Source organism: Galleria mellonella, unplaced genomic scaffold (assembly GCF_026898425.1).
Source record: "Galleria mellonella isolate WM207_F2 unplaced genomic scaffold, CSIRO_AGI_GalMel_v1 utg64, whole genome shotgun sequence".
NCBI classification, from domain to species: Eukaryota; Metazoa; Arthropoda; class Insecta; order Lepidoptera; family Pyralidae; genus Galleria; species Galleria mellonella.
The window spans coordinates 8,990,777-9,005,338 of NW_026442133.1; the positions used below are offsets into that span (position 1 = coordinate 8,990,777).

At 32.2% G+C, this 14,562-nt stretch overlaps 4 protein-coding genes across 10 annotated transcripts in view; 3 read left to right on the forward strand and 1 right to left on the reverse strand.

Annotated features, from left to right (window-relative positions):
• The window catches only part of LOC113512335 (polyphosphoinositide phosphatase), a 64,657-nt gene extending 63,497 nt beyond the window's left edge, over positions 1-1,160 (forward strand). For all 7 annotated transcript variants that reach the window (XM_052900244.1, XM_052900245.1, XM_052900246.1 and 4 more), the window contains one exon: positions 598-1,160. In XM_052900244.1, coding sequence (XP_052756204.1) covers positions 598-838 — 241 coding nt within the window. In that variant the 3' untranslated portion in view covers positions 839-1,160. The remainder of the gene's footprint in view (positions 1-597) is intronic.
• Positions 1,161-2,984: 1,824 nt separating this feature from the next.
• Positions 2,985-6,777, forward strand: LOC113512448 (synaptojanin-1). The gene has a single exon (XM_026896337.3). It carries the CDS (start codon positions 3,232-3,234, stop codon positions 6,511-6,513), a length of 3,282 nt encoding a protein of 1,093 aa, XP_026752138.2. The 5' UTR covers positions 2,985-3,231; the 3' UTR covers positions 6,514-6,777.
• A 3,415-nt stretch (positions 6,778-10,192) lies between these two features.
• Positions 10,193-11,929, reverse strand: LOC113512502 (uncharacterized). Its single transcript, XM_026896401.3, has 3 exons — positions 11,759-11,929; positions 11,144-11,320; positions 10,193-10,425 (listed from the first exon to the last, which is right to left on the reverse strand). The coding sequence occupies exons 1-3, from the start codon at positions 11,831-11,833 to the stop codon at positions 10,282-10,284; spliced, it is 396 nt and encodes a 131-aa protein (XP_026752202.1). The 5' UTR covers positions 11,834-11,929; the 3' UTR covers positions 10,193-10,281.
• Positions 11,930-12,395: 466 nt separating this feature from the next.
• On the forward strand, positions 12,396-13,298 carry LOC113512323 (ubiquitin-60S ribosomal protein L40). Its single transcript, XM_026896132.3, has 3 exons — positions 12,396-12,438; positions 12,698-12,929; positions 13,047-13,298. The coding sequence occupies exons 2-3, from the start codon at positions 12,704-12,706 to the stop codon at positions 13,208-13,210; spliced, it is 390 nt and encodes a 129-aa protein (XP_026751933.2). The 5' UTR covers positions 12,396-12,438; positions 12,698-12,703; the 3' UTR covers positions 13,211-13,298.
• The last annotated feature ends 1,264 nt before the right edge of the window (positions 13,299-14,562 follow it).

The window sequence follows — 14,562 nt, forward strand, 5'->3', positions numbered from 1 at the left end:
GGCATATTTTCCAAATTTCTTATATATTATTAATGCATCAAATGTGAAAAACACCTAGTTAATCATTTTATTAATAAGATAAATAATCAACCTTTAATTATATTATTATTTGACTTGTAAACTTAAAATAATTACTTTCTAAAAAAACCCTTTGAAACAATCCTATTAATACTATGAGTGCCAAAGTTTGTAAAGATGTATGTTTGTTACTTTTTTACATAAAACTACTGAACGGATTTGAATGAAAATTGGTAAACAGGTAGGAGATATGCTAAGTTAGCATAATATAATACTTTATGTACTGATACACGCGGGAAAAGACGCGGGATCCAACCATATTGTAGGACTTTGACATTTGATTTCCCTAACTGTATATGAGTACGTGTTTTAATTATTATTATGAATATTATAAAAATAAGAACTCTTATTAGTACTCTTCTGCTCTAGAAATCTTAAAAACTGTTTATTTAAAAATTTACACTAGTATGATCGGGTACAGATTTTGCGAAAGGGATACTTTTTTCGCAAAATCATGATTTAAGGCAATGTAATATGACTCTTAAGAAAAAAAATACTAAAAGTTAGTTTTATCAACAGATACAAACGGTATGTGAACTTCGAGCGACGTTCGAACCCCAAATATAATTCAGACACTCACGTAGTGCTGACCGTCAACAGCGCATTCACTATCGACAGCTCAGTGGACGTGATCCCGCCCACCGTCACCAAAGTAGCCAAGGAGATATACTACGACTATGTTCAGCGCAACAACGGCCGGGTAGCAGTATCATCCGCGTCTATTGCTGTTTACAAAAAATATGTAGATTTTAGCCTATGAATATTTATTCAATTTCTTATAGATAAGATTTTATATTTTTAATATATAAAAATCCTGTGTTACGATATTCATTCGCAGTAATCTCAGAAATCGCTCTACAGATTGTATAGAATGATCTAAGAAAAAATAGTATTTATTAAATTTGATATTTCCTAAAAGTGTAACATGTACAATATTAGTGAGATGTGTATTTAATACTAATCTTTAGAAAGAAAAAACATTTATTTATCAAATATATGTTATATTATAATAATATATAATAATTATATACATATTATTAAATTATAATAATCTTTAAATAAAGTAATAGTTAAAGAAGTTAGTTGACGTTTTCAATTTAAAGAAAAAGATAAATTAGTATATAGCCCCTATTTACTGATTACCTTTTCTCTATATAATACCCTTAGACTTTTTAAAAAGACTAACCCTCCTTTTTCATAAAAAATAAACAAATCTACTTAAGCTTTTACAGTGTTTTGTTATTTTCTTTCAAATTTAAAATTTGAGACTAAAGAAAAAACAAAACCACCTGCATCCACTGACTCCCTGCAATGCATTTCAGGTCGTCACACCATCTAGTAGAGCGGTCGTTCTACACGGCGTTTACCCGTACGTGGTCGCCATTCAAGAACCTTTCCCATCGGTTGTCAGTTGTTCGGGCTATGTGACCAGCACATTGCCAGCTAGGTCGTTACTTTGGTTCTTTTGCGAATATCTTCGTTTCGGATTCTATCACGAGATCTCTGAGTAATTTGACGCTTTTGCTTTCGGGCAATCGTGTAGGACCATGTTTCGGTTCCATAAGTCATTACTAGCAACACTCATTGGTTAAAGACCTTTGTCTTCAAACTTAGGTATTTTGAATGAAAGAATGTGGCGTAATTTCCCAGCCGAGTGGGATTCGTCGGTTGACCTCTCGATTGAAATTGGATTTACCCATTCGGACAACTTGTCCCATGTATACATACTTATCGACAACTTTGAGCGTAGTGTTATCAATCATAACCGGTGTAGGTGTGTCATGGACATTAGACATGAATTTAGTCTTGTCCATGTTCATCTTAAGACTTACCTGTTGAGAAACACGATTGAAGTCATTGTATCAGATCCTCTCCATGATTACTACTATCGGCATCGGCAAATCGAAGGTATATACGAAGGTAAATAGTAGACAATTGGAGAAATCGAAAAAATAAGGATCTTAAAATAAAACTTTTTAGTATCGGTACTTTTTTATAATAATTCAACCTAAACTATTAGTAATCAAAAACAAATATTATACATTATTAGTCTATTGTCAATACCTATATTAAACATTTATGATTTTTCTTTGCTAAAAATTTCATATATATAGTTATCAATATATATAGTTATGGAGCAAAACATGTAAATGGGACTTTTCTATTTACTATGAATAATATTGATAGATAGTATAATCTAAACTATTTAATTTGAAGGGGTAATGTGAATATAATCTAATCTTTTGATCCCAAAGCGTTTGTATTCACCCATTAGGTGTTTTGTTTCACCTTGTAGCCTTTTTGATGGCAATCTGTGCTTTCATTGTTCCTATCCATACCCTTAATGATTCGAATGCCTCAACTTTTTTAAAAAAAAATCTTTTGTACCGAATATAAATTAATAAATTAATTTTAAATAATTATTTTAAACAACCTACTCTTTATATATTCCGGAAGGCAGACAGTCAAATAAATTACTTACATGATTCGAAATATATATACTACGAAAAATATATTACGGCTGAATAATACTACTAATACAAAAAGATTTTTGCTTTTAAAATTTTACATTTCATACTACAACTTTCAATGTATATTTTGATCTTAGATTTAGTACAACGTACTTTATGATATATTTTGAAATATGTGTAGTATATAATAATTTTTGCATTTAAAAGTTGAAAATGTTTACTAAAATATCATTTGTGCTATATAAAAACATACAAAACAAATAAACAAACGTAGAAAAAGGTTCTTAAATTTTTTCAGATTTTATTTCTATTCACCCCGCGAATTCTATTCACTCTGTTTTACGACATAATTTACTTTTGATATTTTGTTGCGTTCCTTTATACGTATAATTCCCTATTTATTTCCTAAAATACAAATATCACAGAGATTATGTATTGAAAGAACTGTCAGTTGATCAAGTCTATAATTGAAACGTAACTTGGGTAGATAGCATTGATTCGTCTTATTCAATGTTTGTAAGAAAATAAAAATAGTGCAGTATTTTATGCACCAAACGAGGCGGGTGAGAGTGGTCTCTCGGTTATCTGAATACTGTTGTGTGAACTCTGATTTTCGTCAATTTTACAAAGGGGGCGGATGGCTACGATCTGTATCTGATAAATTATTTCAGTAGTCAGCACCATGGCAATGTCAAAGGGTTTTAAAGTTTTAGAAAAGTCTGCTCCGCCGAATCCCTACAGTATAATATTACAACATCGGAATAAAGATACGTCTCTGTTGTTTGAGTCTCAAGCTGTAGTATCGTTATCATCGCAAGAAACAGATACACTTAAAAAACAGTATCATAAGATAGCTGACGCGTACGGATGTTTAGGCGTACTGCAGTTGAATTCTGGTGAAAGCTGTCTACTGTACCTTGTGTTGGTTACGGGCTGTTGCTCCGTCGGTAAAGTTGGTGACATTGAAGTCTTCAAAATCACTCAGACTCAATTTCTCCCACTATTTCATCAATCGCAAGGCGATGATAAAGTTTTGGAGGTAAGGAAGCTTCTAAATTCTGGTACATTCTACTTTTCCTGGAATTCAGGCAAATCTACTGACAGTCTTTTTGATCTCACTCTATGTTCTCAAAGAAAAAGTAAAAGTGCTAATTCTGATAACAGGTTCTTCTGGAATAGAACATTATTCATTCATTTAATAAGGTATGGAATTAACTGTGATGAATGGCTTACTAGGGCCATGTGTGGCTCAGTTGAAATTCGTACAATATATGTTGGTCACCGTCAAGCGAGAGCCGTACTTGTGTCTAGACTTAGTTGTGAGAGGGCAGGAACAAGGTTTAATGTAAGAGGCTGTAATGACGACGGTAATGTAGCAAACTTTGTGGAAACAGAACAAGCAATATATATTGATGATTCTGTAGCATCTTATATACAAACAAGAGGCTCAGTACCCTTATTCTGGGAGCAACCTGGAATACAAGTGGGATCACATAAGGTAAAGATGTCCCGAGGATATGATGCATCTACCAGTGCTTGTGATAGACATTTTTCACAGTTAAAACGCAATTATGGGACTGTTATTGTAGTTAATCTTCTCGGATCAAGTATGATTGGTGGCAGTGAAGGTGAAGCTACTCTCAGTAATGCTTTTCAAAAACATCTCAGTGACTCTGCACATTCTGATGTTACACAACTTATTTTTGACTACCATCAAGAAGTGAGGGCAGCAAATGCAGAAACAGCATTATCAAAATTTAAGAAAAATGTAGAATGTTATTATGATGAAATTGGCATTTTTAGTGCTAAAGGAGAAGATATATATAACATTCAAAAGGGGGTTATTCGAACTAACTGTTTAGATTGTTTGGACAGGACTAACTCTATACAAACATTCATTGGTTTAGAAATGTTGGCTATTCAACTAATGTTACTACAGTGTCTTGATAAAAAACAAAATGTAAACCGATTTGAGGAAGTTTTTAAACAAATGTGGGTAAATAATGGTAATGAAATATCTAAAATCTATGCTGGAACTGGTGCTATACAGGGAGGTTCAAAATTAATTGATGGAGCCAGATCTGCTGCTCGTACTATTCAGAATAATTTACTAGACAACTCCAAACAGGAAGCCATTGATATTTTATTATTAGGTTCAACTTTGAACTCTGAGCTTGCTGATCGAACAAGAATTTTGTTACCATCTAATATATTACATACTTCTACTCCTGTACTTCGGGAAATGTGTCGTAGATCAAATGAATTTACTCAACCATCAAGTATACAAATAACTATTGGCACTTACAATGTTAATGGAGGAAAACACTTTAGAAGTCTGGCTTACAAGGATGTGTCTTTAGCTGATTGGTTACTAGATTCACCTAATTCTGCATTGGTAAATACTGTAAAAGAACACCCTTCAGATATTTATGCTATTGGTTTTGAAGAAATAGTGGATTTAAATGCCAGTAACATTATGGCTGCCAGCAGTGATAATGCCAAGGCTTGGAGTGAAGAATTGGAAAAGGTTTTATGTAGAGATGCCCCTTATACCCTTTTATCAAGTCATCAATTAGTTGGAGTTTGTCTTTTTGTGTTTGTAAGAAAAGACCTAATTCCACATATAAGAGATGTTGCATTAGATTCTGTAAAAACTGGACTAGGAGGTGCTACAGGTAATAAAGGTGCAGTAGGAATTCGTATGGTTATCTATGGAACATCAATCTGCTTTGTATGTGCTCATTTTGCTGCTGGCCAAAGCCAAGTGTCAGAACGCAATGCTGATTATACTGAAATAACTAGAAAAATAGCTTTTCCAATGGGTAGATCTCTCTATTCTCATGATTATGTATTTTGGTGTGGAGATTTTAATTACCGTATTGATTTAGATAAAGATGAAGTTCGTTTACTTGTATCACAAAATAATATGGAGAGACTACTGGAGCAAGATCAATTAATACAACAAAAGTCACAAGGTCAAGTTTTCAAAAATTGTTTTGAGGGTAAAATTGCATTTCCTCCAACTTATAAATATGATCTTTTTAGTGATGATTATGACACTAGTGAAAAATGTAGAGCTCCAGCTTGGACAGATCGTGTTTTATGGCGAAGTAGGAAATATACAATTGACCCAGAGAATACTTCAGAGTTAGGAGCTGGAAAATTGCTTCATTATGGGCGAGCAGAACTTAAACAAAGTGATCACAGACCAGTGATAGCTATATTAGAAGTTGAAGTATTGCAAGTCAGCTATACAAAGTGTATGGAGGTATTTTATGAAGTAGTAAAAGATCTGGGTCCTCCAGATGCCAGTATTATTGTTCAACCTTTTGAGGACATACACAGTGAAGATTCTGTTTTTGATGATAATGTCATGGCAGCTGTTTTACAGGAATTAGCAGTGATTGGTGAAGTGACACTTGTACGATACATTGATGACCACACACTGAGTATAACATTTAGAGAAGGACAAAATGCCCTCGCTGCAGCACAAAAAGGTCAAATATCTGTTTGTGGAATTCCTTTAAGTATAACATTAAAATCTCCTAATTGGGTTGATATAGTCCGATCAGAAATAAGTTTGTGTTCCAATAATACAGTACCATTATTTGGTGAAATTCAATCAGATCGACCACTTAGATCTGCGCCACCCACTCCTCGTCGACAGCAACCAAGTAGACCACCCGCACCGTCACCAACTCCGTTAGTTCCATCGAGAGTACCACCTGTGAGCCCCGCACGACCCCCTCCCCCTCGTCCTGCGCCACTTCCACCAGAGTCAGGAAAATCTATTGACCAGCCTTCCGTAACATCACCACCCGCCGATAGCGTGCCACCCCCGTCGTGCGCCCCACCACCGCCTCCTCAGAGCAGTACTCCGCCACCTGCTGGTCCGCCACCTCCGGTTCCAGCTAGACAAGGTGCACCGCCGCCATTGCCAGCGCGACCACGACCAGCCACGTAATTTGTATTTTTACTCTATTTATCTTTTCATTATTGTAGATAATTTTGCCTACATGTAATATTATTAAATTATTTATGTTCCTAGTATTCCTACATGTATAAACATTTTTATGCTTTCCTTTATTGGAATAAATATAAATTACCATAATAGTAAAATTAATGATGCATATAGGTAGAGTGCAATGTAATTGGTTTTAGTTGTTATAAATTTCACATAGTGAATTTCGTGACATGTTAATCTGAACAAATAATTTTATAATGCTGAAGTATACGTTTTGTACCAAACACAAGGAGGAGGCATCATTTTAGAATCATTTAATGTAATTTAAGATCCTTTTTAATAAACAACAGGCTTTTATAATATATAGAATATATTTAACTACCTGCTAGGTAAGGAGTATAAAATATTATAATTAAAATCCCACATTATTGTTCTCTATAAAAATACATCGAAATAATAGGTGACCTTTATAATTACAAATTTATAAACTGCAATATTTATTTGTTATTAATAAATATAATATATCAGTAGTGTGTGCTCCAATAGATATGCACAGGAACATGTTAGGGGCGAGCATAGGTGTCTGTCCTGTAAAATTAGTAAGACATCGTGTATTAAAATTACTACTTGAACAATTAATTATATAGTCATTTTGCAAAGTTTCATATGTAAACTTCTTTTTTAATTAATAATAATATGGATCAGAAAAATGTGTTGGCTCAAATGAATATAAGTATCATGACTATTATGTATACTAATATTTACTTGAATATTTTTAATTTTTCTGATCTAATATCATAATTATTTCTATTAATTATAAAAATTTGTAAGAGGGGAAGGGTGTACGAGAAAAGTTTTAACACAATCGGTCGAATTGGCAACCTCGCAGTTTTTTCAATATCGTGGTGGTTCAATGTTCCTGGTTGGTTCACTGTTCAACAACAGTAGGGTATCATGACTATTATGTATACTAATATTTACTTGAATATTTTTAATTTTTCTGATCTAATATCATAATTATTTCTATTAATTATAAAAATTTGTAGATTAAAGAGTGATGTGGCTTAGTGGTTTAATACATACGCACAATGGCCCAAGTGAGAGGCTAAGCGCGGAAAATTGAGTCTTTTTCACATAGTGGTTTAATACGAGCAGCAGCTTTAAAAAATAACAAAGTCTGTACTAAATATTTGTGCAATTATTTCATTTTCTTATTTATTCTATGTTAGTTAATTATATTACTTATCTATTATTTACCTTCTTAACAAACCATGAATCTAAACACCACAGTGGAGAAAACTGCATTGTAATTGAATGTGCTTGACAAAATGTAGGAAAGTCCTATAATGAGAATAATCATTAAGTATAGAACTTTACTAAACTGTAGACGTGAGTTTTTTTGAAATTGTACATAATTTGCTAAGCCAATTTAGATGAATCTCGTATTGGTGAGGTGTTTTATGGACTGGCTCGCTGGCCACAATGACGTAGCGGCGGATGTTCATGAACTATCATATTTGGAAGTTTTCAGCAAAACGAGAATATAACAAAAACTTTTGTAGTTTTAGTATAAGTATACATATGCTTCTTCTTTGTAAAATTCACGATTCATATCATATGTGACAAATACTGTACTTATTCCTGGCGGTGTGGTAGGTCATTGTATGTAAAAGTAGGTCTTTTTTAAATCTAATACATCCCACCAATGAAATTGTATTATAATGCCTGTCTTTCGCGCGAGATGGCTATTAAACTCGATGGTAATGTGATTCCTCTGAAGTAGCTATTCAAGCTCTCAGCAGGAGGATTACTGCTAATGTATGGTATTGCATACATTACAACCAAAAAAATTGTTCGAATTTTAGAACAGTAGACAATACATAACTGCTCTGTATCTATACCGTATTGTAAAGTAGATCTGAGTCAAGCAACCGATATTCTTATGCCTGACAGTTTATTATTTGAAAAAGATAGTTGTTATTTTTCCTTGTTATGGCTGTGTTTAGCATTTTTATGAGTTTATCTGTCCATTGAGTAGGCATCTTAAAGTTAAGTATACTATTTTGTACAGTCCCGTAGTCAGTGTAATTTTTAAGCAATTGTGCCTGCGACTCGGTCCTTCAGTAGGTACTTAGTAAAATAATGCAATAATCTTGCCGTTATTTTATTAATTTTGCAGTCTATAGGCTACAGTGACCGTTTACTATCAGACAGGCTATCCTTGTTTACCACCTTCGTGGTATATAAAAAAAATAGTCTTATAATTCAGGGGTACATATACGAATCTGTCTACGGGACTCTTTCTTACATAATAATTATAGTATAAGTATCAGTAGTTGATAAAATCTTGTAAATTGGTTATAAATCAGCAATAACAGTTCGTGTTTCTGAGACACCTTAAAAAACTTGTTTATAATTTATTTAACTTAGTTGTCGTTATCTATTGTATACAGTTAAACAGATCAACTATAACATAACATAGATTATTGTTAGTTGGATTTTAATATGATCTTATATTTTCTATATTTTTTTAAATTTTTATTTTTGGTATATGTTTTTTTATATTGATTCTAATGTACCTGATTGTCAATCTATAGTTTCAGTTGTTAGTTACTCGCAGTCATTTTTATGACTAAAATACCTACTTAACTGATTTGATGTAAAATGTTATTGATCAAATTAATAGTTATGTCATAGAGTTAAATTTTATTAAAATATAAATATACGGTTAGGTAAGTATGATGCAATTTAATAATTTTGTTAAAAAACTAGGTTGCTCCGTTGTGTGCTATTTAAGAATATGCGTTGCATAGCATTAATCATGTATTTAATTGCAAATCACAACATGTATAAGATTGTATGGCCAGTGTTCCATGTTATATACAAATATATTATAGACATGTTAAAATTACATAATTCTTTCATTTAACAAGTGTCATGATGTTTTTTTTCAATGGGTGATCCCGTATAACTATCGGTATACGCTGACGGGGCACCAGTTAGGGATGATAGGTAAGAATGAAGGCAGTTTCAGTTCGCTAATCGCGATGAATTCACTTGAAAAAGAACAGGATAGTTGCCAGAAGGAACCGCGAAGAGGTGGACCTGAGAGGGTGTATTTCTAGCAATGGGGCTACTAATACCCATTATAAATAATTTCAAGGGCGAATTTTTTTATGTTAGAAAGAAACAGATTTTAATGGTTGAAAATGGAATGGTAACCCTGTTTGTGTTATTGGTATACATTGGCGGTGTATGAGTGTGTGATGATAGATGAGAATGAAAGCAAATCAGTTGGTCCATAGTGACGAATTCATAAAGAATTAACCAAAATGATTTCCAGTGGGAACCGCGTGGAGGTCGTCAGATCGACATCTGATAGCGTATATTGCTAGCAATGGGGCTGTTAGATCTCCATCACTATCAATTCTCTTCCCCCCCCCCCCCCCAACATAAATAGCGGTTTATGGTGGAAATGTCACTTTGTCAATTATAAATTTAGATATACTCTATATCAGGGTCCAAGACATGCGAGTCCAAATAATGTATATAATCACTGGTGGCAGTTTAATGCTTATTTGGATTAGTTATGAGACTCCAATTTTGAATCTTGTCAGTAAATATGTTTTGGCAGGAAATATGTTTTCAGTATGTCTGAGTGATGTAATTAATTACAATATTTTTATTTGGATTTTTTTATTGATTCACTAATTACAATGTCTGTAATCTTATAAACAAGCAGCTATATGCATTTTTTTTTTTAATAATTTAATCTTGTTTCTTGGGGAAAGCATGGCCATAGACTGTGTGAAAGATGCCAGCAAGTCCAACGATGCAGAGACCCAAAGTGAGGCGGTACAGTAGACTGTCCAGCGGGCCACCTTTCAAGTGGACTGGAACATCATCCTCTCTCTAGAATGGACAAAATAGAGAATCAATGTTACTAAAAACCACATAAGTATTAATATCAAATAAATATTATCTTGTGCTATTGATTATAGTCTACAGCTTTGCTAAAACAAAATTGTATCTTTTACTGCTAAAGTGTTGGAAAAACCTAATTGTATTCACTTAGATTGAGTCCCAATTATTCATAATATAGTCCATCGATTGTCTTATGCAAACTTAAATGGCTACCTGAATCCTGCAGTTTTGGCTATTTTATTAGTAGAATAATCTGTCCATATACAAATTCAGTCCAACCTATTCAGATATTTTAGTGTGTTTCAGTAACAGACATTTTCAATCTTTATAATTATGTATTATAGGATTATGTGAACCTTTATTAACTAAATAAAAAAAAAGAATATTTTCATCCCTTGAGAATTAATTTTAAATTTAAAGACTGTAAAAAGATTTACTTACAATTGAGGGTTTCAAATAAATATATTAGTGGATATAGTAATAAACTAATAAATGATAAAACACAGAGGTTAAAGTTGGTGTTTTTTAAAAGCCAAGAAGATGCTATGATCTATTATAATACAACCAGAACAGGAATAAATAGAGAAATTACTGCAAATAGAAAAGAATGGAAGAGGAAAACATTTTACGTCATCCAAAAATAAATAATTGTGAAAAAGTAGAAAGATGATGATGTTAATAAATGCACATATTTTATGTTTCATACCTGGAAAAGTTGTTGTCTCTTGCGGAAAGCATCAGATAAAGGTGGGTATGGAGTGTTAGTTCCTGGGATAAGATTCCTGGGACCAGAACCAGAAGAGCTTGCTTCGGTTACTGTTGAGAGCTGCGCAGTGTTGTACTGAATTGTGGGGGGCTCCACCCGTTGCAAAGCAATTGGTGCCTAAGTAAAAAAACAAGATATATTAAAAAATATAAAAGAAATAAATAACTACAGCTTATCCTATCCTTTATGTTTCAACTTTGTATATCAGATAATCAGATTTATATTGAAGTTGTCCTATCAAATTGTATGAAGAGCTGTGGCGCTGTATTTGCATTTAAAAAGTCATTCCTTGCGTTTACTTCTGCAAATTTTTATAATCTGGCCTAATATGCTTCTTATTCAATCAGGTGAGACAATCTTTAAGATTCAGATTCAGTGGCCTACTACATAGACATATTTACATTTATATTAAAAACAGTAACCAGGTCCGTTTTATTATTCAAAATTATCAAATAATTCTTTTCGTGAAAAGAATAAGAATCTATTTTAAATCATTATTTCATCGTGGGTTGGGGGACTTTCGGTAACGGACGTTAAAAAAGAAAATATACATACAACTGGAAACAGTGGGCTCTGTAGATGTGTTGCAGCAACCACCCGGCCAGTAACTTTACTTAATTGGTGATACATTTTTCTAGTTATTCAGAATTATACGAAGATGAGAGTTCTTAAATTTATCGAGCTATTACGAAACAAGTACTTATCAGAGAAACGTTCTGAAGTTGAAATGAGTTCTCAATTTTTGAACTTGCAACATTTGCATTTGTTTTACTGGTATTTTCATATGTGTAATGTGTATATTCATAAAATATAATAAAAACATATGATAAAAAAATATATTTTTTTATCATATGTTTTTTAAAATTAATGTTTACTCTAAATACTATGAAGTTTATTTCGAATTACAAATAACTTTAAATTCGAAGTTTCGAACATACATTTAAATATAACTTTTCGTTCCAAAAATTCAAATTTATAAAATTGTCTAGTATACTGTAATAAAAATATTATTACAATTCACTAGTCAAAATTATCTTCTTAAAACAAAAATAGTGTGATTTTTTAAGTCGATATCAATGCAATAAATTATGTAATTCATTATTGAAAAAATATATTATATTGAAAAATTTATTCGACGAGTATTGCAGCATATTGGTATTTTTAAACGAATCGGAATCGCCATTTGCCTTTTTGTGACTTTGACAGTTCTTTCGTTGAACACGTTTTAGTTAAAGGTGAGTTATTTTATAATTTTACTATGTTTTGTTAATTAAAATAAATATAGTCTCAAGCAAGCTAAGCAACTAATGAATCTGTTGTGTTTTAAAATCTAGACTCTAGGTTTTGAGCTAGTTTCATATTTCCTAAGTTCGAAATTTAAATATCCGCGTGGTGTCACTGTGACTTTAGCGACTATCATTTGTTTTATATTTAGTTTATGGACTAGTGTCCGTAAAAAACAATAAATGTATAATATAAAATAATTCCTTTCAGCTCACAATGCAGATATTTGTGAAGACCCTGACGGGTAAGACCATCACCCTTGAGGTCGAACCGTCTGATACTATCGAGAATGTTAAGGCGAAAATCCAGGACAAGGAAGGTATTCCTCCTGATCAGCAGCGTTTGATTTTTGCTGGCAAACAGCTTGAAGATGGCCGTACTCTCTCTGATTACAACATTCAGAAAGAGTCTACGCTTCACTTAGTACTCCGACTCCGAGGAGGTATGTTTCATAGGAAAAATTTCTTGATTTTTATTATTCTCTTAATATAAAATGGTGTTGAATTACAATTTATGATATTTTGTCATCATTTGTTAATTTTTCACATTATCTTTTTAGGTACTATTGAACCATCTCTCCGTATTTTGGCTATGAAGTACAATTGTGACAAAATGATCTGCCGTAAGTGCTATGCCCGCCTGCACCCTCGTGCAACCAACTGCCGCAAGACTAAGTGTGGACATACTAACAATCTCCGCCCTAAGAAGAAGCTGAAGGATTAAATTAAACATCAATCTATTTTCATTTTCTATCAGCAGTCTACATTTAAAATGTATCAAAGCTACTAAATTAAAGTGTACCAACTAATAATTGTTATTTTTTTTATGAGCAAAATACTTAAATTTCTATCATTCAATTGAATTATAAATTATAAACATTTGCCAAAATATGGCATCAGTATAGGAGTAAAACCTCCTCATTCTAAAAAGAATTAAAATTCAACATGGTGAAGATACTTTATAACATAAATGCAAAATATAATGAATATAGTAAACCTTTTTTTGAAAGTGATGTGATTTGAAACCATTCGTAATATTATGAATTATGAGACGTCTACAAATTTATTGTTATTTTTTGTTTTAGGAATCTTAGAATGTTCTAATAACTTTTTAATCTTTAGTAAGTATTCTGTAGCAAGCAGATAGTTGTAGACTATGTATCACAAAAATATTTTTTTTAAATGAGTATTGTTTGCTCTTTAAATGAATATTGTTTGCTCCAACTTAAGTAGTATATTCCTATAATTCCAGTAGCAGGTAAATTGTTTGCTGAGTCAGTAACTATAGAATTTTTCCAACGAAAATGACACCAAGGCCATATAATTAACGATTCTTAGTTTTAGTTACAACGCCGCGTAATGTATTTGAAATTTTACAAACCATATGACGTTTGATATATAGCTACTGGATGCCTAGTCAATAACGTTTCTTTGTACTTTTTGTATGTTTGTGGCGTTGACCTTACACAGCTGATTACACGTAATGCGGTAGGATTTTAATACGTATGTTACATTGCTGTTTTTTAGTATTTCACTATAAAATATTATATCTTCATATTATGACATCATAGATTACATTATTTTAAATAAAAAATACAGAAAAAATATTAAAAGTTTTCTGAAAAGAATTTCCACTGTCCAGTTTTCAGTTCAGAATAATGGTCTGAATTCACTGCCTTAATTTTTGCCAATATGATCCTTATAACCTGTATATCTGTTAGTGTTTCAGTGCATGTATGTAATTAATCTTGTAAGCATTCAATTTTATGAATAAAGAAAAGAAATAGTAATATAAAATATAATCTTTATTTGAACATTGTGATAGTTAAAATCTGGATAAAAAATTGCAATTCTTCATATTCTCACAACCATTTTTTTATTATTTCTAAATACTATATCTATTAAATGCAAAAAATATAGCTTAATTGGTAAGTATAATATTCATTATAAAAATAACATATAGGTAGTATGGCAGCATAGCACTACAGACTTAATACTATATTATACATACGCTGGCGGAGCACCAGTGGAGGGTGATAGATGAGAATCTAGCCCATCATGATGATTCATCAGGAA